This window comes from Mustela erminea, chromosome 17, assembly GCF_009829155.1.
Source record: "Mustela erminea isolate mMusErm1 chromosome 17, mMusErm1.Pri, whole genome shotgun sequence".
NCBI lineage: Eukaryota > Metazoa > Chordata > Mammalia > Carnivora > Mustelidae > Mustela > Mustela erminea.
In genome coordinates this window covers 28,016,646-28,042,995 of record NC_045630.1, presented here as the reverse complement: position 1 = coordinate 28,042,995, position 26,350 = coordinate 28,016,646, and the positions used below count along the sequence as shown (strand labels likewise).

The 26,350-nt window shown below is 37.0% G+C and overlaps 1 protein-coding gene across 8 annotated transcripts in view; it reads left to right on the top strand.

The window, feature by feature from the left end:
• RABGAP1L (RAB GTPase activating protein 1 like) overlaps positions 1-26,350 on the top strand; it is a 765,799-nt gene that overhangs the window by 197,249 nt on the left and 542,200 nt on the right. For all 8 annotated transcript variants that reach the window (XM_032317419.1, XM_032317418.1, XM_032317421.1 and 5 more), the window contains one exon: positions 20,257-20,350. In XM_032317419.1, coding sequence (XP_032173310.1) covers positions 20,257-20,350 — 94 coding nt within the window. The remainder of the gene's footprint in view (positions 1-20,256; positions 20,351-26,350) is intronic.

Sequence of the window (26,350 nt, the reverse complement as noted above, 5' to 3'; positions counted from 1 at the left end):
ATGATACCATGCATATTTTCTGACCACAATGCTATGAAACTTGAAGTTAGCCACAAGAAAAAATTTAGAAAGAGCACAAATATGTGGAGGTTAAAGAACATCCTACCAAAGAATGATTAGGTCAGCTTGGGAAATGGAAGAAGAAATTAAAAAAATAATACATGGAAACAAATGATAATGAAAGCACAATGGTCCAAAACCTTTGGGATGCAGCAAAAATGGTCATAAGAGGGAAGTATATAACCATACAGGGCTGGTCTATTTCAAGAAGTAAGAAAAATCTCAAATATGCAACCTGACTTAACACCTAAAGGAACTAGAAAAAGAACAACAAACAAAGCCTACAGCCAGCCAAAGGAAGGAAATAATAAAGATTAGAGTAGAAATCAATCATACAGATGCTAAAAAATACAAGAGAACAGATCAGTGAAAACCAGGAGCTGGTTCTTTGAAAGAATTAATATACTTAATAAATCGCTAGCCAAACTTATCAAGAAGAGAAAGAACCCAAATAAATAAATTGCAAATGAGAGAAAATAACCAACACCACAGAAACTCAATCAACTAGAATGTTATGAAAAATTATATGCTAACAAATTGGGCAATCTGGAAGAAATGGATAAATTCCTAGAAACATACAAACTACCAAAACTGAAACAGGAAGCAATAGACAGCATTCATTCGTGTTAAAAACCCTCGACAAAGCAAGGATAGAGGGAACATACCTCAACATCATGAAGCCATATCCTAAAGACCCCCAGCTCACATCATCCTCAGTGGGAAAAAACCGAGAGCTTTCCTTCTATGGTCAGAAACAAGACAGAGATGTCCACTCTCACTGTTGTTATTTAACTTGCTACTGAAAGTCCTAGTCTTAGGAGTCAGACTACAAAAAGAAATCAAAGCCACCCAAACTGGCGACGATGAAATAAAACTTTGACTCTTTGAGGATGACATTATACTTTATATAGAAAACCCAAAAGACTCCAGCAAAAAATTGCTAGAACTGGTGCATTAATTCAGTGAAGTCCTAGGATGCAAAACCAACATACAGAATTCCGTCGCAGTTCTATACACCAATAATGAAGCAGCAGAAAGAGAAATCCAGGAATTGATCTCATTTGTAATTGCCCCCAAAACAGTAGGATACTTAGGAATAAACCTAACCAAAGAGATAAATCATCTGTACTCTGAAAACCATAGAATGCTTATGGAAGTAACTGAAGAGGACACAGAGAAATGGGAAAGCATTCCATGATCATGGAATTGGAAGAACAAATATTCTTAAATTGTTAAAATGTCTATATTGCTCAAGGCAACCTGCACATTTAATGCAATCCCTAATAAAATAACACCAGAATTTTCATAGATCTAGAACAATCTAAAATTTGTATGGAACCACGAAAGACCCTGAATAGCCAAAGCAATCCTGAAAAAGAAAAACAAAACTGGTGGCATCATAATTCCAGACTTCAAGCTATATTACAAAGTGGTAATCATCAATACAGTATGGTACTGGTACAAAAACAGACACATAGATCAGTGGAACAGAAGAGAGAACCCAGAACTGGACCCACAACTATATGGTCAGCTAATCTTCAGCAAAGCAGGAAAGAGCATCCAATGGAAAGAAGTCTCTTCAACAAATGGTGTTGGAAAAACTGAAGAGTGATATTCGTGAGAATGAAACTAGACCACTTCCTTACACCATACACAAAATAAGTTCAAAATGCATGAAAGACCTAAATCTGAGACCGGAAACCATCAAAATCCTGGAAGAGAAATAGACAGTAACCTCTTTGACGTGGGCCATAGCAACTTCTTACTAGACATGTCTCCAGAGGCAAGGGAAACAAAAGCAAAAATGTACTGTTGGGACTACATCAAAATAAAAGTTCTGCATACTTAAGGAAACAACCAACAAAACTAAAAGGCAACCAACAGGATGAGAGAAGATAGTTGCAAATGACATACTTGATAAAGGGTTAGTGTCTGGAATCTGTAAAGAGCTTATCAAATTCAATATCCAAAAAACAAGTAATCCAGTTAAGAAGACAGTTTTTCAAAGAAGACATACAGAAGGCTAATAGACACTTGAGAAGATGCTCCATATGACTCATCATTGGGGAAATACAAATCAAAACTATAATGAGAGATCACCTCAAACCTGACAGAATGGCTAAATTCAACAACAAAATAAGTGTCACTGAGGATGTAGGGAAAAAGGAACTCTCTTGCACGGTTGGTGGGAATGCAAACTGGTGCAGCTGTTGTGGAAAACAGTCTATTATGCTAAGTGAAATAAGCCAGTCAGAGAAAGACAAATACCACATGATTTCATTTATATGAGGAACTTAAGAAACAAACAGATGAACATATGGGGGGAAAAGAGAGGCAAACCATAAAACAGACTCTTAAACTCAGGGTTGCTAGAGGGGATGTGGGAAGAATGAATTAAATGGAGGATGAATATTAAGGAGGGCAGTTGTGCTGAGCACTGGATGTTGTATGTAAGTAATGAACCACTAAATTCTCCTGAAACTAACATTCTTGGGGCGCCTGGGTGGCTCAGTGGGTTGAGCCTCTGTCTTCGGCTCAGGTCATGATCTCAGGGTCCTGGGATCGAGCCCCGCATCCGGCTCTCTGCTCTGCAGGGAGCCTGCTTCGCCCTCTCTCTGCCTGCCTCTTTGCCTACTTGTGATCTCTGTCTGTCAAATAAATAAATAAAATCTTAAAAAAAAAACCAACTAACATTCTTGAAGGCTATGCACCTATGATCATTACTGAAGTGAGATTTTTTTTTTTTTTTTTTTTTTTTTTTATTTCCAGCATAACAGTATTCATTATTTTTGCACCACACCCCGTGCTCCATGCAATCCGTGCCCTCTATAATACCCACCACCTGGTACCCCAACCTCCCACCCACCGTCCCTTCAAAACCCTCAGATTGTTTTTCAGAGTCCATAGTCTCTCATGGTTCACCTCCCCTTCCAATTTCCCCCAACTCCCTTCTCCACTCTAAGTCCCCATGTCCTCCATGCTATTTGTTATGCTCCACAAATAAGTGAAACCATATGATAATTGACTCTCTCTGCTTGACTTATTTCACTCAGCATAATCTCTTCCAGTCCCGTCCATGTTGCTACAAAAGTTGGGTATTTATCCTTTCTGATGGAGGCATAATACTCTATCCCCAGGGGTACAGGTCTGTGAATCACCAGGTTTACACACTTCATAGCACTCACCAAAGCACATACCCTCCCCAATGTCCATAATCCCACCCCCTTCTCCCAAACCCCCTCCCCCCAGCAACCCTCAGTTTGTTTTGTGAGATTAAAAGTCACTTATGGTTTGTCTCCCTCCCAATCCCATCTTGTTTCCTTTATTCTTCTCCTACCCACTTAAGCCCCCATGTTGCATCACCACTTCCTCATATCAAGGAGATCATATGATAGTTGTCTTTTGAAGTGAGATTTTTGTTGAGTATTTATAATGGTCATGTTACCCAGTTAAGGATTAAAACTCTCTAATTGAAGAAATCTTGAGTTTTCTTTTCACTACTTTTCTTGAAAAGAGGATATTTTGCATAAGTAGAACAATACATCTTAGTCATAGAAGTGATGCAACAGATTCCCATTTCTTTCACTAGATTTTAGGGCAGAGGAGCAGAAGTATGGATTGTAGTTTGACTTAATGGAGTAGCTGACTTTCACACGTCACATTTTGTATGCTCGCCTTTATTACATTTATTTATTTATATTTTATTTATTTTCCAAGATTTTGTTTATTTATTCGAGAGAGAGAGAGAGCGAGAGGTCAGGAGACAGATCTTGAGCAGAGGGGAGGGGTAGCAGGAGAAGCAGACTTCCTGCTGAGCAGGGAGCCCAGTGCAGGACTGGATCCCAGGACCCTGAGATTATGACCTGAGCCAAAGGCAGACGCTCAACCCACTGAGCCACTCAGGCATCCCTTTATCACAATTTTTTAAAGGTAAGAAATGTATTATAAGTTATAAATATATGCATAAAAAGATTAATATATAAGATCTTATGTGGTGTTTTCAACTGAAATAATGTAGGCAGAACAGTAGTTCTTAATACATGGGAGAACCTTGTTATTCCAGAGGTGTGTTCTTTAGTTGAGAATTTACTGTGTGCATTGAGAAATGTCATTTATGAGAATGGGCTACATATGCACATGATACATAAAAGTGATAGAGAGTTGAGAACCATTGATTATAGAAGACGCCTGTGCGGAGATTTAGGGCCATCAGTCCAAGTGGGCGTACATGAAGGCTCTTTGACTTCTGCAGTGCAATTTTGTTTTGCCACCCATTCACCTAAGAAGTATGCAGAACAAACAGATCTTATTCACAGTGCGGTCTGTGGGTACATTTAGCACTTACGGATGGTCTCAGATATGAAGAGTCTGCACTATAGACTGAAAAATGTAGACACTTGGTATTCAGGATATCCGCTTAAAAGAAGGTATTCGTGATTTATTCTTTTAGATTTTTTCAAGTGTGATTACTAAATCAGTTCAGATCATTAGAAGGCCATCTGTAGATTAAGTTTGTTATTTGGCAGGTTTTGTTGAAATTGTAAAGTTGGAGCAAACTTTTAGTGGGCACACTAAACCAAAGAGATAAATCATCTGTACTCTGAAAACCATAGAATGCTCCACTTTGTTAAGTGCTCTAGACACAAAAATAAATAAGACATGACTCTTATCCTTGAGCAGCTTTTAGCCCATAAGAAAAAGACCCACAAACAGATAGCAATATGTAGTAAATGCAGCAATAAGATATGTATGGGATATAATGTGAGCTGCCTAAAAGAAAGTTTGGCCTGAAAATTCAAGGAAGACTTCCTGGAAATTGTGCCCTAGGAGTGCTGTCTTGATTAAAGCACATTAGTTAGCCAGAAATATTTGGATGCCTGATAAGGAAGACTTTCCAGGCAGAGGGAAACATTGGGTGATGGGAAAACAGCATTATGTGCGTGATAAAATATATTCATTTATAAGGGTGGGAATAATATAATATGAGATTAGAGAGAATATAGAGGCTGGGTGATGGAGGGTCGTTTAGGTCATTCTAACTTTGTATTTTCTTCTTTAATCAAAGGTTGGTATGAGAGATATTTCTACAGTTATGGTAAAAGTGTCTTCTTGGACATGATTTATTATGTTTTTCAGGGTATTTTGTGTAAAGATTTAGGCCATTGATCACACAAGTTGGGAAAAGTTCCCTCTAAGTGAAAGTAATGTTAAGCTTTTTTTTTTTTTTTTTAAGATTTTATTTATTTATTTGATAGACAGAGATCACAAGTAGGCAGAGAGGCAGGCAGGGAGAGAGAAGAGAAAGCAGGCTCCCTACTGAGCAAGGAGCCCAATGTGGGGCTCGATCCCAGGACCCTAGGATCATGACCTGAGCTGAAGGCAGAGGCTTTAAACCACTGAGCCACCCAGGTGCCCCTAATTTTAAGCTTTTATCAGTAAGAGTTGTGCCTGTGCATGTAACCGTTTCTTTCTTTCTTTCTTTCTTTCTTTCTTTCTTTCTTTCTTTCTTTCTTTCTTTCTTTCTTTCTCTCTCTCTCTCTCTCTCTCTCTCTCTCTCTCTTTCTTTCTTTCTTTCTTTCTTTCTTTCTTTCTTTCTTTCTTTCTTAAAGATTGATTTATTTATTTGGGAGAGAAGGAGAGAGAGCACACAGGCAGTGGAAGGGGCTGAGGGAGAGGCAGAGAAATCCTCAGGCAGGCCCTGCGCTAAGCATGGAGCCCATAGCAGGGCTTGATTCCAGAACTCCGTGATCATGACCTGAATGGAAATCAAGAGTCAGACACTTACCTTGCTGAGCCATCTAGGCACCCAACCCTTCATTTTTTTCATTCTTGTCTTTGGAGAAGGTTAAAGCTTAGTTTTTCATTTAACTGTTGTATGTTGTTTTTGCTTTGGTGTTCTGATGGAAGGCATCTTCTTTACCCCATTCAGCCTTTAACTTTTCTGTTCCTATTACTGTTCATCTATTTTACTCTGTTGTCATGTATCTGTATCCATTTCCTCTGTTTCTGTTAAGACATTACTTCCTCAAAGTCAGGGAGCATGTCTATTTCATATTTTAAAGTTTGGCCATATATTGAGTGCTTAATAAATATTTGAATGAATTAATACTTGATTAATTCATGTTTGCTTCATTTACTTGTGTCTGTTTTTAACTTCTCCCTCAAGTTTTTTTTTTTTTTTTTGTAAATGGGTAGGGTAGATATAAATAAGATACAACCGCTAAATGTTATGGGCTCCATATATGTAAACTCTTAAATCATCTGTTTCTCAATATATGAAGAGGACATGATGTAATAATGGCTACTATTTTTTGAGTGAATACTGTATTCTATGGAGCTTCTCTTCAAATTGACCTTTCTCTGAGCCATTGCATATGTTGTTCCTTGTTTGGAAGGTACTTTCATCAGGACTTCTGCTTGCTGCCTTTTCCGCATCATTCATTCATTCATTCATTTCTGTTTATTTATTTGATGAAGATTTTGTTTAATGAGAGAGAGTGAGAGTGAGAGAGCACAAGCAGGGGGAGTGGCAGAGGGCGAGGGACAAGCCGACTCTCCACTGAGGCTCTATCCCAGGATCCGTAGATTGTCCTGAGCCAGAGGTAGAGGCTTAAGCCATAGAGCCACTGAGCTGCCCTTTTCTCGTCATTTAGATCTCAGCTCAAGGCTTAGGTGTTACCTCTTCAGATAGCCTTCCTTGACCACTTTCTGCTAAAGTAGGCCCTTTCTTTTCTCTCAGTTTTTTCTGGAAGTCTTCCCTTATACAGTAAGGCAGCATTAGTCTTCTTTCATCTTGTTCTGATGGTACTTTGAACATACCATTCTAATAATTCTTAAAATACCATATTATAAATATGGTCTTTTAAATTCATTTCTCTCACCTTCCAGAGTGTGAGTTCCTAAGGGGCAGATGGTATTTTATTCTTTTTTGAGTTCCCATTGCCTAGTATGTGGCAAGTGTTAAGTAAATATTTATGTAATAAATGGAAATCTCTTGGAAATGTTAGACTCAGTGAAGAACAACATATTTTTTGTTTTTAAAATATGTTAATGGATAGATAGGTGATACAGGGGTGAATATGTGTGCAGAACAGACTTAACATAGCAGTCTTCAGACTGCTATCCTCAGAAAAGGCTATTTGCAAGGTCAGCCCTTGGCTTCTACTGGGAAACAGATTTTGAGAGGGTTCCCACCATTCCCTAATTGAGAAGAGTGGCTCACTGTGCCTACACTATTTCTACTAACAATATGGTTTATGCTGAACACCTACTTTCCTTCTGGATTCTGGAATTTTGGTACATGCTAGGCGGAGGGTACTTACATGATCAGCCCCAATAAAAACCTCTCTAATGAGCTTTCCTGGTAGACAGCATTTCACACGTTTCGTAATAACTTGTTGCTGGAAGATTTAAGTGTGTCCTGTGGACTCCACTGGGAGAGAGAGGACTTTGGGAAGCTTGTACCTGGTCTCCTCTACACTTCACCTAGGGTGCCTTTTCCCTTTGCCAGTTTTGCTTTGTTTCTACTGTAATAAGTCATGTGTAACAACTATAGGCTGAGTCCTCTGTGTCCTGCTAGAGAATTTTTTTTTTCCACTAGAGAATTATTGAACATGGGGTTGATTTTGAAGACCTCTGACCTAATAAGATAGATAGATCTTTTGTACTTCTAATTATGGGAGAAATGACAGATACTAAATCAGAAAAACATCATGAACTAATAATGCCATTTAGACAGTTAAAATTGGTTGATTGGTCTGGGTAGCTACTTTAGATTGGGTGTTCAGCTAAAAATTTCTCTGAGGAGGTGGCATTTGCACTGAGACCTGAGTGACAAGAAGAAGCCAGCTGTCAGAAGATCAGGAAAGAGCATTTTAGGAGAGGAAATAGTGCAGAGGCGTGAAAGTGAAAGTGGGCTTGGTGTGTTTGAAGAATAGAAAGGAGAATGGGGGCGCCTGGGTGGCTCAGTGGGTTAAGCCTCTGCCTTCAGTTCAGGTCATGACCTCAGGGTCCCGGGATCGAGCCCCGCATTGGGCTCCCTGCTCAGGGGGATTCTGCTTTCCCCTGTCTCTCTGCCTGCTGCTCTGCCTATTTGTGATCTCTCTCTCTCTCTCTGTCAAATAAATAAATAAAATCTTAAAAAAAAAAAAGAAAAGATGGATCACTGAAGGGTCGGGGGCAAGCAAAAAAATGATACAATACAGACATGGACAGATATAGCCAGGGGACATCATGTAAATACTTGTAAGCCACAGTGAGGAATTCTTTTTTGAAGGCTTTAAAGGATTTTAATCTGGGAAGAAGAGACAAAGATTTGATTCCTGGTTTCAAAACCCCTCTGCAGCTTTATAGGAGGAAAATGAAGTTCAGTAGAGTAGGGATGGAAGCAGGGAGACCATTGGGAGACTCTTACAGTGATCTTGGCCAAAATGTTGGGGGCTTGGGTGTCGGTTGTAATGTGGAGAGGGAGAAAAGTAGATAGAATTGAAATATGTCTTGGAGGTGGAGTCGGCAGCGTCAGGCAATCAAATGTAGGTGGTGAGGATAATAACTTGTCCATTTCCGTTTGAACAACTGCATAGATTATGCTGTCATTTATGAACATGGGGGAGGGGAGAACCAGGCAAATACAGGTATGTGAAGAAAACTAAGAATTTTTTTTGCAAGTTTATTAGGTATCCAAATGGAAATGTCCCATAGGCAGTTGATGCATAGGTTCTGAAAAAGCGTATTTCTTATTTTATTCATCAAACATCTGTTGAGCGCTTACCAGGTGCTAAGTACTTTGATAGGGTGTGTAATGCCATGAGCACTAGAATACAGTCTCCTATTTAAGAAAGTAAGTTAGTTTCGGAAGGAAGGCAGGCAAGTGTTCAGGCCATTACAGAGAGACATGTTATCATAGGACCATGCAGGGAATGCTTAGGTCCAATAAAATGGCACTTATGCTCTACAATTTTCAGTTTTTCTCAAAAATCCATAATTTTCTGTTACTTCCACAATTACATGTTTACTGTCACTGTTGAATTTTAAAGTCTGTATGTGTAAGAGCCAGCCTATATCAAAAATTAACCGGTCTCCTTCGGCGGTTTCTGCTCCTTTTCTCCCAATGTGTTTCATACTTGGCAATCTCTTCATCAGTTAAAGTGCTTTCCCTTAGGAGGGGAATCTAAAAAAATCCCAGTGCAGAGATGCACCTGCTTTCACTGTTACTTCCTTGACTGCCTGATTTCATGTTGCTGCTTTGGCTAGTCTTGTGGGCATTTCCCTTTCCTTTCTCATTTCCTTTTGAGTATTTTCCCTTGCAGAGTTACACTGTTGGTCAAAGAGGTTCGTCTGCCCAGTTAGAGGACTTGTGAGTATATTATGCAGCTCTGGTGGGTATTAGTGAGCTCCCTTTCCACCATTAGTTAAATTTGAGTATCCTGAGGGGTTCTTTCTTCCCTTGCTTCTCTTTGCTTGTAATTATCTCCAACGCTTGCTTAGTTTTTTCCCTCTAATTGATTGGCTGCCTTTTAAAAGTCATTCTTTGATAAGTTTTAAAATAATCCTTTAGTATAATTATTTTCCTATGTTCTTTCTTATAATCTGCCAGGCACTAATTTCCTTTTTTACCACCTGTCAAATTATTTTGAAAAAAAATCATCGATAATACATTGAAATAGCCACTGTCCTAATTTTTTATTATAAAATTATACTAGTGTCCCCAAACACATCAAATTGTATACATTAAATACCTACAGCTTTTTGTATGTTAGTTGTATTTCAATTTTAAAAAATGAGCAGAGAATTAAAATGCATTTCCAAACTCCCAAAAATACAAAATGTAAATAAATAGATAAATAAATAAATAAATAAATAAATTCTAAGCCCTTTATATCCTAGAAAAATGTAAAATGAAACACCCATAAATACACGAAAGGATATACTAGCCTTATGATTAAGAAAGCAGTTTGTTGGGGCACCTGGGTGGCTCAGACGGTTAAGCGTTTGCCTTTGGCTCATGTCATGATCCCAGGATCCTGGGATGGAGCCCTGCATCAGGCTCCCAGCTCAGCGGGAAGCCTGCTTCTCCCTCTCCCACTCTCCCTGCTTCTGTTCCCTCTCTCGCTGTGTCTCTATCAAATAAATAAATAAAACCTTTAAAAAAAAAAAAGAAAGAAAAGAAAGCAGTTTGTTTAGGTGCACCTGGGGGGCTCATTGGGTTAAGCATCCAACTTTTTATTTTTTATTTATTAATTTTTTAATTTTTTATAAACATATATTTTTATCCCCAGGGGTACAGGTCTGTGAATCGCCAGGTTTACACACTTCACAGCACTCACCATAGCACATACCCTCCCCAATGTCCATAATCCCACCCCCCTTCTCCCAACCCGCCTCCCCCCAGCAACCCTCAGTTTGTTTTGTGAGATTAAGAGTCACTTAATTTTGTCTTCCTCCCAGTCCCATCTTGTTTCACTTATTCTTCTCCTACCCCCTTAACCTCCCATGTTGCATCTCCACTTCCTCATATCAGGGAGAACATATGATAGTTGTCTTTCTCTGACTGACTTATTTTGCTAAGCATGATACCCTCTAGTTGCATCCGTGTCATCGCAAATGGCAAGATTTCATTTCTTTTGATGGCTGCATAGTATTCCATTGTGTATATATACCACATCTTCTTGATCTATTCATCTGTTGATGGACATCTAGATTCTTTCCATTGTTTGGCTGTTTGGACATTGCTGCTATAAACATTCGGGTGCACGTGCCCCTTTGGATCACTACTTTTGTATCTTTAGGGTAAATACCCAATAGTGCAATTGCTGGGTCATAGGGTAGTTCTATTTTCAACATTTTGAGGAACCTCCATGCTGTTTTCCAGAGTGGTTGCATCAACTTGCATTCCCACCAACAGTGTAGGAGGGTTCCCCTTTCTCCGCATCCTTGCCAGCATCTGTCATTTCCTGACTTGTTGATTTTAGCCATTCTGACTGGTGTGAGGTGATAATCTCATTGTGGTTTTGATTTGTATTTCCCTGAAGGCATCCAACTTTTGCTCTCCATTCAGATCTTGATTTCAGGGTCATGAGCGACCTGCATTGGGCTCCTCACAAAAAACAAACAAACAAACAAAACAAAACAAAACAAAACACAGAAAGAAAAAGAAAAGAAAGAAAGTGGTTTGTTTAATGTTAAGAGCCTTATCCTCTTTTTTCCTCTCAAATGTAACCTCACTTCTTTCCATTCTAGTTATCTGTACAAATTTGTGAGGCTTAAAAAACAATGTTACAAAGTGGAAAAAAAAAGTAAGGTTCTTGTCTGCCCCACTTCTCTTGAATATGGTTGACAGATTTCAACAATTACTGATACATTTTTATTAATCACTTATGCTTAGTAACTACAGGGACTATTAATTAGAAACCTGTAATTAGATTGAGAGTGACAGTGATGATGATTTAGTTGGAAAGAAATCATGCAATTTGTGGTTTCTTCCACCTTGAATCTTCTCTCTGTAATAAATCACCTTGCTTTTGACAGTGGAAAATGTTACCCTATTTCAAATTAAGGATGATCTTTTGTTTTACCTTCATGGTTTACATTTGTGTATCAGCTTATATATAGAACAAATATATTCTGACTGTCATGTGAAAAATGAGAGACTATTTTCAAGGTCATACAAATGTGACAGCTTTTGGCTATCCAAAATGACATTATTTCCTATTAAGTAATCAAAATAAATCAATTTTACTCTATTCCAGGTTGACACAGGTCATTATACAGACTTGTATTCCTACAGGTTTTGCCAGATGAGTGAGGTTTTGTTTTTTTTCTCTCCCCAATTGTTTAGAAGAGAGTTTATAGTAACCTTTGATTACCTGTATTAATTTCAGCAAATAGTATGTATTACAAAAGAAAATTAAGGGGAAAATCATTGAAAACCCATAGGAATCGCATTTTATCTGTGGTTACTTATCAGTTCCTCATTTTATGAGTAATCCTTCAGTTGAAAAGAAAAATGAGATTGCCTGGGTGCCTCATTTGTTAAGCATCTGCCTTTGGCTCAGTTCATGATCCAGGGTCCTGGGCAGTCTAGCCCCACATCAGGCTCCCTGCTCATTGGGAAGCCTGCTTCTCCCTCTCCCACTTCCCCAACTTGTGTTCCCTCTCTTGCTATCTCTCTCACTGTCTCTCTCTCTCTCTGTCAAATAAATAAATGAAATCTTTATTTTTTTTTAAGATTTTATTTATTTATTCATTCGACAGAGAGAGATCACAAGTAGGCAGAAAGGCAGGCAGAGAGAAAGAGAGAAAGGAGGTAGCAGGCTCCCTGCTAAGCAGAGAGCCCAATGTAGGACTTGATCCCAGGACCCTGAAATCAAGACCTGAGCCGAAGGCAGAGGCTTAACCCGTTGAGCCACCCAGGCACCCTAAATGAAATCTTTAAAAAAAGGATTTTGTGCTAATTTGCCCCTGATTTTGTCATTTATTTTTAAATTTATTTGAAAAAAAAAAGCATTGTGTTGTGTGCATGTATATGTATATAGAAATATGTATATTTTTTTCCTTTTATGGTGTCTGTTGATACTAGTTCTGAAATATTCCTTTTATGACTAGGATGAAAAACATTGCTAATAGAAACACAGTATTTGTTTCAAAGCAGGGAGTAGCCAAAGTTAAGAGAGAGAGCCCTTAAATTAATTTGACTGAAATGTCATACATATTTATTTTATTTGATCTTAAAAATCTACATTTATTGAATCTTATTTTGGTGTTGCACAGTTGGTTTCTGATCTCTGCATGTTAGAAATCAGTGAATAATAAACAATAAACCTAGAATGCTTTTTTAGTTACTTTGAAGTGCTGGGCTGGAAACGGAGGATTCAGTAGCAATAGAAATAATAAGAAATGATACCTAACACTTGAGTACTACTGGGTGTCCAGCACCATGTTTAGTACCGCACATGCATTCTCATTTAATTTTTACAATACATGATTAATATGGTTATTTTCATTTCACTGATTTTTAAAGAAAGTTGTAGTCCTGTAGTGTGAGTTTGATCTGGAATCCTCTGGTTTTGGTTTCTCAAGGAGAAATTGAATTGAAATTGGATTGCAGGGAAATTGAAATTGGCAAGGAGACTGCATGGAAAAAAATGAAGTTAGGCATTTTGGAGGAGTCTCCAGCCATACTCCCTGAGTTAAGCAGAGTCTCTCAGAGACCTTTTCTAAAGTAAAGGAGTTGAAGCTGTTAGTTGTGGATTCCCCCAGCTCCCTCTCTTAACATCGTTAAACTTATCCAAAGCCCCATATTTAGTCAAAATATGAGAGGTCCTTCTGGTCAGTCACTCCCTCCAAACCTGGGCAGTTCATGTCTTTTTCGGGAGTTGGCCTGATTCCTCATCTTTCTCTTTCTGATGTTTTTTTTTCCCAATTACTTTAAGTGTGTGAACGTATTCTAAAAATAAAACAGTAACAAAGAAATACTTCCATTTATTCCATAATTGAATGTTACTATGTGCTAAGTGCTATTATATAAAGACAAGATCTACTCCCAGCCCTCACAGAGCTTGGTTTCCAAGAAAGGGAAGAACATATGTAAAACATGAAAGTTATAGATATTAAATGCCTGAATGAATAATGAAAACAGGCATGTGTTCCTGGAAGTCTTACAGATATTATTGTAGGAGTCTATATAGGAGTCAGAAAGGAAGAGCTGGCCAACTTTCTGGGAGCTGGGGCTTGATAAAGGAAGCGTGACACTTGACTGGACCGTGCAGTTCTTTTTAGCTTTATTACTCTCACCTTGGCACATTTCATGAGCTTTGATAGAGATAATCTACATTTATAGTTGCTGCTTCCTGCTGAATACATGCACTCCGGCTTTTCCCCTGTACTGTACATCACAGGAATTCAAATTTCTTGAATGAAAACAGCTTTTAATAGTTAACATGCCTGCCTTCTGCCAGGCACTGTAATATATATGTGTTTTGCATATAATAACTTGCTTAATTGGTACAACTACAGTGTTGTTGTTATTCCCATTTTACAAATAGGCAGCTGAATCACAAAGTGATTTAACCAGGATCACAGCTAATAAACGGTGGAACTGGGTTTCAGAACCAGGTGTTTTCACTCTGGAATCCATTATGAATGACTGAATGGACCTGGTTCCCTTTACCCATGTTTGCATATAGATGCCCACGTACTAAAGTTTACTAATTTTCAAGGCATATATTTTTTTGTAGGTATAACAACTTTTTCTTTCTTCCATCTTCTCCCCTTCAGTTATCAATTCAGGAAACTTTTAACATCCTATGGCCAAGTACTAATATAGGCACTGGGAGTATAGAAATAAAAGTTTCTCCCCATTGTCAGGAAACATAAAGTCTGATAGGAGAGGACATAGAAGAAAATAGATCATTGTAATATGGTGTGATAATCACTAGGAGAAATATGCCCAGAGGAGTAGTGCATCCAGAAAAGGGTAATCCTAACTTGAATTTTGGTGTAAAAAATAAGATTTACTTAGGAGGATAGGAATCCTAGCCTTGTATCATTGTTCTTCTTTTTTTTGCCCCTAGGTAGAATGGAATACAATTGGTTGTTTTGTTTGTTTGTTTGTTTTTGTTTTTTAACAGTTGCTTTTTATAAAACCTTCAGTTACCCTTTTACATGCCACATTGTTCTGTTGTTGCCTCTCTGCCACATTCTACTTGCTAACCTTCTCACTGTTTCTTACTGCACTTCAGTTTCCAGTGTCTTTTTCTTTCCTTTCCTTTCTGTCCGTCCGTCCGTCCGTCCCTCCCTCCCTCCCTCCTTTCTTTCTCTCTCTCATTCTTCCTGTATATTTATTTATTTGAGAGAGAGAGCATGGGAGCCAGAGAGAGAGAGAGAGAGAGAGCAAGCACGCATGGGGAAGAAGGATTGGCAGAAGCAGGCTCCCCCTGAGTGGGGATCCTGATTCGGAACTTGATCCCGGGACCCTGGGATTGTGACCAGAGCAAGAGGAAGATGCTTAACTGACTGAGCCACCCAGGTGTCTTCTAGTATCTTTTTCATTCTTCTTTTTTCCTTAAGTTTATTTCTTCCATTGTACCTAGAAACTCCTTTGTATCTAATACAGTAATTTTATTTCAGTTCAATGATATTCTTAGGATTTTTCCTCTTTTATAGAACCCCCCTTAATATTTCCTGCAGTATCAGCTTGGTGGTTGCATAGTCTTTTAAGCCTTGCCGGTCTTGGAAACTCTTTATCTCTCCATCCATTTTGAATGTCAGTCTTGCTGGATAAAGTATTCTTGGCTGCATGTTCATCTCATTTAGTGCCCTGAATATATCTTGCCAGCCCTTTCTGGCTTGCCAGGTTTCTGTGGACAGGTCTGACGTTATTCTGATGGGCTTTCCTCTCTATGTAAGGAGCTTCTTTGTCCTAGCTGCCTTCAGGAGTGTCTGTCTACAATTAAGATTCCTCATTCTTACTATGAGGTGTCTCGAGGACTTTTGAGATTCTGTAATCTTGGGAGGAAGACCGTTCTGTCTCTAGTACATGAACGTTGGTTCCATTCGCGAGATTGGGAAAATTTTCAGAAAGAAAGACTTCAAAGGTAACACAATGTCAATAAAAACGTATCTATCAATAATCACTCTCAATGTGAATGGCCTAAATACGCCCATAAAATGACACATGATTGCAGATTGGATAAAACGACAGGACCCATCCATATGTTGTCTACAAGAGACCCATTTCGAACCTAAGGATACACCCAGACTGAAAGTGAAGGGATGGAGAAGCATCTTTCATGCCAGTGGGCTTCAAAAGAAGGCTGGGGTAGCGATTCTCATATCAGATAAATTAGATTTTAAACTAAAAAGTGTAGTCGGAGATACAGAAGGACACTACATAATTCTTAAAGGGACTATCCACCAAGATGATCTAACAATTGTAAATATCTATACCCCTAATATGGGAGCAGCCAATTACATAAGAAAACTATTAATCAAGATAAAGAATCATATTGATATGAATACATTAATAGTAGGAGATCTTAACACACCTCTCTAATACAGTAACTTTAATTTGTTTCTTTAGCTTCCTTTCTTCTTGTCTAACAGAATGGCCAGTAGGTAAACTCAGGGTGACTTGTTTCTGCAGCAAGGAAGATAGATCTGGCTCACTTTTGAGGTCACTAGGATGTCAATTTATTTTTATTCTTCCTGATTGTCAAGGGGATTGTACCCCTGAAACCTGACCATTAACTCTCTTGCTCCCAACTCAGTGGTTTTGGTTTTCAGTTTTTTGGGCATGTTGCTTTAAATGGGCCTGCCTTTTCTATGCTTGGCTCTGGCTTCTAGCCATTTACTCGATGTTGACACTTGGCACAGACTCGTATCTGCTAAATGCCAAGCATGGTCTCCTATGAAAACATGGTAAGAAAAGAAACAAACAAACTATAAGGAATGGTAACATTTGACTCTGACTTAGAATTCTTGAATTTTCTGTCTCCTTCACCTGCCCAAGCAGGGTAACCTTGAGCAAATTACTTAACCTCTCTGTGCCTCAATTTTCTTACATTGAAAGTGGGAAATTGAGTAGTTGACTACCTTATTAGGTTATTTAAGGGATACAGTGAGTTAGTGTCTGTAAAATTTAAGAACAGTTATTTGGTACAGAGATTAAAAAAAGACATTCAATAAAAGCCTATGATTCCTGTCTTCTTTGGCTAAGTCCTATTTTTTGGTCCAAATATTTGGCTCCTGACTTGCTGTGGTTTCTGCCTTAATTGTTCATCAGGGATCTAGTTTTTACTTCAGTGTGTGTGCCCATTTTACCCCCTCTTGTTGTGGTTCTCCTACTAATCTGGGTGTTTACACTTCTAATTCCTTTTTGTAGTGGAAAATAACTTGGCAGATTGTCACGGAAATAGTAACTTGTTGTTAATGATGGTTTTATGGCATATTAGTAGGGGTTTATAATAATGAAATAGGCTTTTGTTTTCTGTAGCAACAGGGATTATTTAAAAGATAAAAGTCCTTTCCCCATGGTTAATATAGTTATGTGTACTTATTTTAAGAGATAAGAATTTTTATAGAAAAGAAACTTAAAAGTGAAACATGTGTTCCCTTAATATTTATTGAATGTCTGCTATGTGAGAAGATACTGTTAGGTGCTGAAACATAATAGTTTCTTAATAGTTTGGTGTATAATCTTAAACAGCTGTTTATAAAGATCTTTGTAGTCATATCAGTAATGCACTTAATGAAATAAAACTGTACTTAAAAATTACTTTACTCCTTTTTTTGTTTTTCATCTCAAATTAATGTATTTCAGATGGTTTTCAAGTATTGTGTAAAGATCTAGTCAATTCTTAAACTGTTGGGTGGTATTCTTTGGAATGGACGTACCATAATTTAGTTAATGCAACTTCTTTTTTTAAATAAAGATTTTATTTATTTATTTGAGATAGAGAATTAGAGAGAGAGAGAGCACAAGCAAGGGTAGGGGCAGAGGGAGAAGCAGACTTACTGCGGAGCAGGGAGCCCAACACAGGGCTCTATGCCAGGATTCTGGATCATGACATGAGCCCAAGGCAGATGCTTAACCAACTGAGCCACCCAGGTGCCCCTAGTTAATGCAGCTTCTGTTGAAGAAGTCCTGATAGTTTTCAATTATTATTACAAGCAGTGATACAATGAAATTCTTTTACAGATACTGATATGGCATATGTGTTCCTGGAGAATAAATTTTTAGAATTGGAGTTGCTGTATCAGATGATGTGTTAATTTGGACTCTTAGATTACTCTTCTATAAACATCAACTTTCTTGGCCATTTCCCCTTATTTTTTTTTAATCAACACTAGATATAATTATTCTTTATGCTCTCTGTTTTTTTCTGTTTTATTGTTTTAATTTGAATAACAAAATAATTGAGATAAGGCTTTCTTTAACATCTTTATTGGCCAGTTATTTTTTTATACAACTGTACTATGTTTAGGTCCTTGGCCCAATTTTTTTATTGGATGTTTTAGTTTATTGAATATTAGGACCATTTGTCAAAAGTTGGGATTTTTGTTTGTTTGTTTTTGTTTTTTAGTATACACTATATCTTGCTTCATATCAGCTTTTAATTTACAGGTAGATTTCTTAATCTTTCTTATGGCATCTTGGTTTTGTTTTATTCCTTTCCCAAAAAGAATAAGAAGAAACAGATTCTCTGTGTTAGTAGTACTTTCTGAATTTTATTATAATCAAGATTAATGATTTGTTTCCTTTTTTTTCTTTTCCCTTTTCATTGTGTTCTTAGATTTTGGTCTTCAATTTGGCATATACAACTTTAGCAAATACTTTGGAGTCTTGGTGTGTTATTATTTACTATGGAGCAAAATAGAGGATAAGGTGGGACTCTATTGGACCCTGCTTGACTGAATTCCAGTTTTTATTATAAGCACTCATACTTGGTACCAGTTTATAAGAAGAGTGATCCACAGTCCCTGTTTGCCTCAGAATAGTGTGTTTAACCTTTTTTCCAGTGTAACTTTTAATAGTCTCCTTTTTCACTCTCAAAAAGTACCTCAGTCTAGATGAAAAATTATAAGGATTATAAAGGATGGTTATTTACATCGATAGTTTTTTTAGAATATTTTAATATTTAAGGCTTTAGTTGTTTCTGTTTACTTTATTCCTCTAATACTTGGAAATACTTCATTTGGTTTAGCTTTTTTTTTTTTTTTTAAGATTTTATTTATTTATTTGAGAGGGAATGAGTGAGAGCAGGAGAGAGGAGAAGGTCAGAGGGAGAAGCAGACTCCCCAAGAAGCTGGGAGCCCGATGCGGGGACTTGATCCTGGAAGTCCGGGATCATGACCTGAGCCCAAGGCAGTCACTCAACCAACGGAGCCACCCAGGCGCCCCTTGGTTTAGCTTTTTTAAAAATCTCTTATTTCTCTTATATTCATGATGAACAAAGTTCACAGAATTGCTTATGTGAGGTATTTGTAGAGCAGTGAGTTTAGTGTATACCTTCTTGACCTTCATTCCAGTATCCAGAATAATGTTTACTTTTTGAACAAAGTGTCCTAAACGTGTTAAAGCATTTGTCTATGCATGTGCTTATGTTTTGGTTATACTTTACTATGTGATAAGATCTCTTTGTGTGAATATGACCAAATCTTTTAACCTGGCCAAATAAACCTTCCTTTATTGTATTGTTTTTTGGTGTTCATGCTGTCCACCTGTATGAATTAGTTTATACTTGGATCATTGGCTTTCTAGTATGCTAAGCAATAACTGTTCTTCACACCAATCCCGGTGGGATTCACTTAATGCCAGTCCCTATTGTACTGTAACAACGTTGATAGTACATTTGTTCTTGCTATGAGCCAAACAAATTTTTATCTAGCTTATCATTCAGGTAATACTTCTTCAGACTTTTCTTATATAGTCCTCTGTCAAAGTCCTTGTTATAATGTAGGTAAGTTGTGCCCATTGTATTTCCTTTCTCCACCAGCTCTGTTACCACTTAAAGAAGATTTACACAGCTTACAGTTACTCATTTTCATCACTAATGGAGTGCTGTAACTCAACCAGTTGTATTCTTTCTGCAACTGTTACTTTATATTATGGGATATTTTATAAAGTTGCCATTTGAAAAAGCCAAATAGTTTAATCTTTCCTTTAGTCAAAAATATTTGTACTTATGAGTATATCTTTAAAACCTTAAAATTTTCTTATATTTCTAGTTGTTTGGTGTTTGTATCATAATATATATATATTTCTCAGTGTTATATATTGATATAAATATATATCTGACTCTTGATATCATTGTTGGCATCACTAATAAAATATTAATATTTGAGAGTATTAATTTCATGATTAGAATATCACATAGGAATTTCTAATTGTGTTACCATTAGCTTTAAAATTTTACCCTTTGGGGATAGAGTTATTTATATATAGGTATTTTCAATTTCATACTATATAAACTGTGAATAGGAATTTTCATAAAATGTTTATGCTTTGAGAATATATTTATCTAGGCACTAAAGATAAACTATATTAATGAAATTTCTACTGTTTTTTTTTGCAATGGGCATAATATAAGCAGAAGTCTGTTTTATTAGACACATTGTCATGTTTCTTTCTTTATAATACATAAATAACAAATATATAATACAGTGTTCTTCATTTTTATTTTTGTTTTTCTTCTGCAGAGAGTGATAATGAACTCTCAAGTGGAACAGGTGATGTGTCTAAGGATTGTCCTGAGAAGATCCTGTATTCTTGGGGAGAACTGCTAGGAAGATGGTAAAATTTATTTTTTGTATTGAAAATTTTATATTTACATAGTTGATGTTAATTTGTCTTATTAATTAAAATATGTTTGTTTATATTAGTATTTTAATGTACTTTAAAAACATAAAAGTTAAAACATAATTCATGAATACTCTATGTTTGTCTGGGTCTTCCATCCAGTATGGTTTTATTTAACTTACTTTTGGAAGATACATTTGCTTTATTATTTAATTTAGAAATAACATTGCCCAGAGTTGTCAACTATGTGCTTTATTGCTAAAACATGTAAATATCTATTGCTAAGGGGTTATATTTCCTTTCTCTACTAAGTCTATTACCATGCAAAGGGGCTGTACTGCTTAGAATTACTCATTTCTCCACTAATTCAGTCTGTTTTATTCTTTCTGACTAAAACTGTTGCTTTAGATTTTTGAGTATTTTATCTAGAACTACAAAAAAGGATACTTTGTTTATACTTATTACGAATATTCTGTTTATATCTATTAAAGGTAAGTTTTTTAAAGAGGTAATCATAACTATAATTTGTTTTTGTTTTTTTTTAAAGATTTTATTTATTTATTTGATAGACAGAGATCACAAGTAGGCAGAGAGAGAGGAGGAAGCAGGCTCCCTGCCAAGCAGAGAGCCCGATGCGGGGCTTGATCCCAGGACTCTGGGATCATGACCCGAGCCGAAGGCAGAGGCTTTAACCCACTGAGCCACCCAGGTGCCCCCATAACTATAATTTGTTAGTAAAATTTAAAAATCTTGCCAACAAATGATTATGCCATACCATTATATAGAAACTACCATTTCTTATTGAGTATGCATATCAACTGACATGCATGGTGGTGGTCCAGGAGAAGCTGCTAAGTCTGGGAAGAATTTCAGACATTTTATATGGTAAAGTAGAAGAACAAAGAATTAAAACTTTATCTTTTTAAGAGACAAACAAATGCTTCTTATGATAATCTCCTATACACCTCCTGAGAGGTTCTTCATTTAATTAGGCAGATTATTTATGGTTCTGAGGATTGGAAAGCTCATGCCTTCTCACTGTAAAATCTGGAGAATAGTTTTGTCAACTTTCTGATCGAAGTGCCAAATCTTTTATATTTTAAGGAGTTGCCCTAAGAGTAAGGGAGGGCTTGCTGCCTCCCCTAATTAAACAAAGAAAATTTAATCTTATTTATTTCACACATACAAATGTAAGATGAACACATCTTAGAGAGTTTAACTCATTGATTAATGGGAGCCATTAAGATACTAGAACCAATCAAGTGAGAATTCAGTTTAGAGATTTATATTCTCTTCCTAATAATTCACTTGCATTGTCATGAATAGGAATTGTTTTCATGGCTATGGACAAAAAAGTTATGCATTGTTACCAGTTTTCTGCACATCTGTTGAGAGTTGTAAATTTGCCTAAAGACAAAGGCATACACCTCTGTCATATCAGATAATTCCCAAAAGGGGCAACATAGAAAAGGTGTTCAGTAGACTCTTTAACCCCATTTCAAAAACCTTTCATGATTTTTCCCTATACTATATCCAGAAGCTAATTGACTCATGTAAGCATTGATCACTTTCCTAAATTTATCTCATATATTTTTACTGATTTCATGTAGTGTTTTTGCCCCATTTAAGATGAATTTTCATTTTCTATGACCATGAATTAGTGTTAAGGTTATCCATGACACTTGTTAAAGGTGATAAGGACGACTTTATTCAGGGAGGGGGAGCTATCATGGTAGGTGTAGGAATCACTGAAATGAGGTCTTGCAGTAGGGGAGAGGGATTGGGCTGAACTCCAGATACAGCAAGGAACAGTGCAAATTTATAGCCAAGGAGAGGGTGGATGTCAGCAGGTGGAAAGTGACTGAGAGGAAACATCAGAGGTGAAGGAGTTTCTGACTAAATTTACCTTGCAAGATTCTTGCATAAGGTGGATAAGGGTGATCAGACATCACCTGAGGATGTCAGAAGATGAGGAACTCAATTAGAAATCAAGGGTGATCAGATACTGAGGGTGGGGGTCCTGGCTAAACTGACTTAGTAGGATTCTTGCTAAAAATGGACAAGGCAGAAATGAACATGGAAACTTCCAAGTCAGGGCCTGTTTGAGGAAAGAGTTCAGGTGAGCCTGAGCAGAGCTCTGTGAAAAAGAGAATCTTTGTCATTAGTTAATAGAATTTTCTAGGACAGTTATATCTTGGGAGTGGGGAAGGGGTGCTGGTCAGAGCAAGAAGATTGTTAGAGTCCAGTTGGGAAAAAGAAGCCCTGCCAGCCTTTTCAGCTAGAGGGGTATTAATGCAAGTAATTGGTTTCTAGCGTGTTAGAATGCTGAACTACAGAAAGAGGATATTGAAAATTCCAAATAGTAGGAAGCAGCAGTATCCTCTAGAGGTGGAGAATAAATTGAACAGAATCTAGGAGCTCAGTGGAGGTTTCCTAAGGAGCTGGTGCAGGGACCTCTGAAGAAGACTGCCCAGCTGGTTGCTGAGGCGCTGAGGATGCTCAGAGTAGCTAGGGTTTAGAAGAAGCTGTGAGGGGAGGGGACATTTTGTTAGTTCCTGGCTTCTAAAGAGTTACCCAGCCCTCTGAGCTGGTGGGGGGACCCTATATGATTGGTGCTGGTATTTCCTAGAGCATCTCCCAGGTATCATTATTTCTCAGGAGTTGTGGTATGGCTGCTACTGGCAATGCAAATCCTTCTTTTCTTCTGTCTTTCAATCACATACCATTGTTAACTTATTGGCAGAACCTAATTTGGAAACAAAGTTTTACAAGGTTGTAGGATACAAGGTAAATATGCAAAAATCGATCTTACTTCTATATTCTAGCTATGAAAAAATGGAAATAGAAATTTAAAACCACATAAAAGCACTAGAAAAAACCCTTGGAACATTAGGTAGAAATTGAACAAACTGTTACTAGATCTATACATTGCAGAAGTAGAAAACAGGAATGAAAGAAATCAAAGAAGACCTCAGTAAGTGGAAAAATATACCATGTTAATAGAATGAAAGTCTCAGTAGCATTAAGATTTCCTTTCTGGCCATACTCGTCTTTGGGATCAATGTAACTTCAATCAAAATCCTAGTGGAATTTTTTTTGGTACGAACTGAATAGCTGATTCTGAAATGTGTGTAGAAAAGTGAAGTAACTGGAATCGCCAAAACACTTAAAAATGAAGAACAAATTTGGGAGACTCATACTGCCTGATTTCAGGGCTTACCATCAAGCTGCAGTGATCAAGACATTATTGATGAAGGGACAGACACATAGATCAAAGGTGCAGAATAGATGGTTCAGAAATAGAGCTACACAATGTAAACAGACATTTCTCCAGAGAAGACATACTGATGCCCAGCCAGCACATAAAAGATGCTTACATCATTAGCCATTAGGGGAATGCAAACAGAAACCACAATGAGATACCACCTTACATCTACAGGGTTACCTGTAATAAAAAAGACAAATAAGAACAAGTGTTGGCAAGGATGTGGAGAAATTGACACCCTCTTACACTGCTGATAACAGTATAAAATGGTGCAGCAGCCATTTTGGAGAACATTCTTGCATTTCCTCAAAAGGTTAAATATAGAGGTAAGATATGGCCTAACAATCCCACTCCTACTAATATACCCAATAGAAATGAAATCACTATGTTTACACAAACACTTGTGTACAAATGCTCATGGTATCATTATTCATAATAACCAAAAAGAGGAACAGATCCGAATTCCATCAAGTGATGAATGGATAAATAAACATGGTATATACATACAATGGGATATTATTCAGCAATAAAAATAAAGTACTGGTACCTCTAAAACATGCATGACCCTTCAAAACATCATGCTGCATGAAAAGAGCAATGTATGATTTCATTTATATGAAGTACCAAGAATAGCCAAATCTGTAGAGATAGAAAGTAGGTGAGTGGTTGTCCAGAGCTAGAGAGAGGATTTAAGGAAATGGAGGGTGAACGTTAAGAGGTTCAGGGTTTCTTTTTGGGGTAGTGAAAATGTTCTAAAGTTGAATGTAATGGTTATACAGCTGTGTGAATATATCAAAACCATTGAATTAAGTACTTTAAATGGGTGAATTGTATGGTATGTGCATTATATCTTGATATAGCTGTATATAAAAATATACACATATATGGCTTATTGATTGTAAACAAAGGTTTAGTTGAAATTCAATGGAGAAAGGATAATCTTTTTAGTAAATCATGCTTAACAATTAGGTATGTACATGCAAAAAAAATAAAAACAATAAAAATAAGTCTTGGGGCATACCTTGTCCCATATTGAAAATTAACTCATACTGGTTCATAAACCTGAATATAAGAGCTAAAGTTATAAAAACTATAGAAGAAAACATAGGAAATCATTGTGGCCTTTGGTTAGGCAGAAATTTCTTAGGTATGAACTCAAGGGAATGATGTTGGAAAGAAAAAAAATTGCAGATTTGATTTAATCAGAACTAAGAACTTTTGTTCTTCAGAAGACATTCGGAATAATGAAAAGCTACACATTGGAAGAGAATATTTGTAAAACTGATACCTGGAAAAAGACTTATATCTAGAATATTTTAAAAAAAACCTCAAAACTCAATACTAAAAAAAAAAAAAAACCCAAACCCAAAAAACCCCACTTAAAAATAAGCAAAAGGTCCAGATACTTCACCAGAGAAAATATTTTTTATTACAAATAAGCCCATGAAAAAATGCTAAACAACATTCGTCACTAACACATATTCAAATGACTAAAATAAAAAAGCAAAACAATAGCGAAAAGCACTGTGATACCAGAGCTACAAAGGATGCGTAGCAACTGTAGCTCTCATGTTTTGTTGGTGGAGGTGCTGAATGGTGTAGCTGTTTTGGAAAGTTTGGCATTGTCTTATAAAGTTGAACACATACTTACTGTAGTACCCAGCAATTTCATTGTCACTCCTAGGTGAAATTGTCACCCAAGTGAAATGAAAATCTGTGTATAAGTCTGCAACATCTTTGTTCATAATTCCCTCCAACTGGAAACAGTCCAAATGCCAACAGCGTGGATCAACTAAGTGGTACATGCAGTCCACAGAGTATTCCTGAGCAATTAAAAGAATGAACTACTGGGGCTCCTGGGTGGCTCAGTTGTTAAGCCTCTGCCTTCAGCTCAGGTCATGATCCCAGGGTCCTGGGATTGAGCCCGCATTGGGCTTCCTGCTCCATGGGAAGCCTGCTTCTCCCTCTGCCGCTTCCCCTGCTTGTGTTCCCTAGCTCACTGTGTGTGTGTCTCTCTCTCTCTGTCAAATAAATAAATAAAATCTCTTAAAAAAAAAAAAAAAGAAAGAACTACTGACACACAATAACATGACTGATCTCAAGTGCTTTATGTTAAGTAAAACATGTCAGATTTGAATGGCTAAATCCTATATGATTTCATTTATATAAGATTCTTGAAAAGCCAAAACTATCATGATAGAAAATTTATTAGTAACTGCCAAGAACTGATCATGTTGGGTGGTAGTAACTACAAGAGAGCATGGAATTTTTTTAACTATCCTGTATATTGGTTACAGTGATGACCACACAACTTTATGAATTTATCAGAACTCTCAGAACTGGGGTGAATTTTACACTGCATAAATTGTACCTTAAATGGCAAAAAACCCTAAAACCCAAAACCAAAACAGAAACAACCCAGACCCTGAAAACCAAGAGTATTAATCCTGAGCATTTTGATTGTTGAGGCACAAATGCTACTACTCTGTCAGAAAAACAAAAGAAGAAAAAAATGACCCAAATGCTTATTTTATTTTTTGTACTACACAGAAAACATCAGAACAAGTAATAAATATGAATGAAGGAAGGAAATGGAGGAAAAAGAAAGGAAAAAGACAGGAATGAAATTTGTGGCTTATATGTAGAGTAGCTCTTTGAAGTGTCTGCTTTTCTTAGGTCAGTGCCTTCATTATCCCTTGTATTCACATTCCTCTCGCTTTACTTGGATT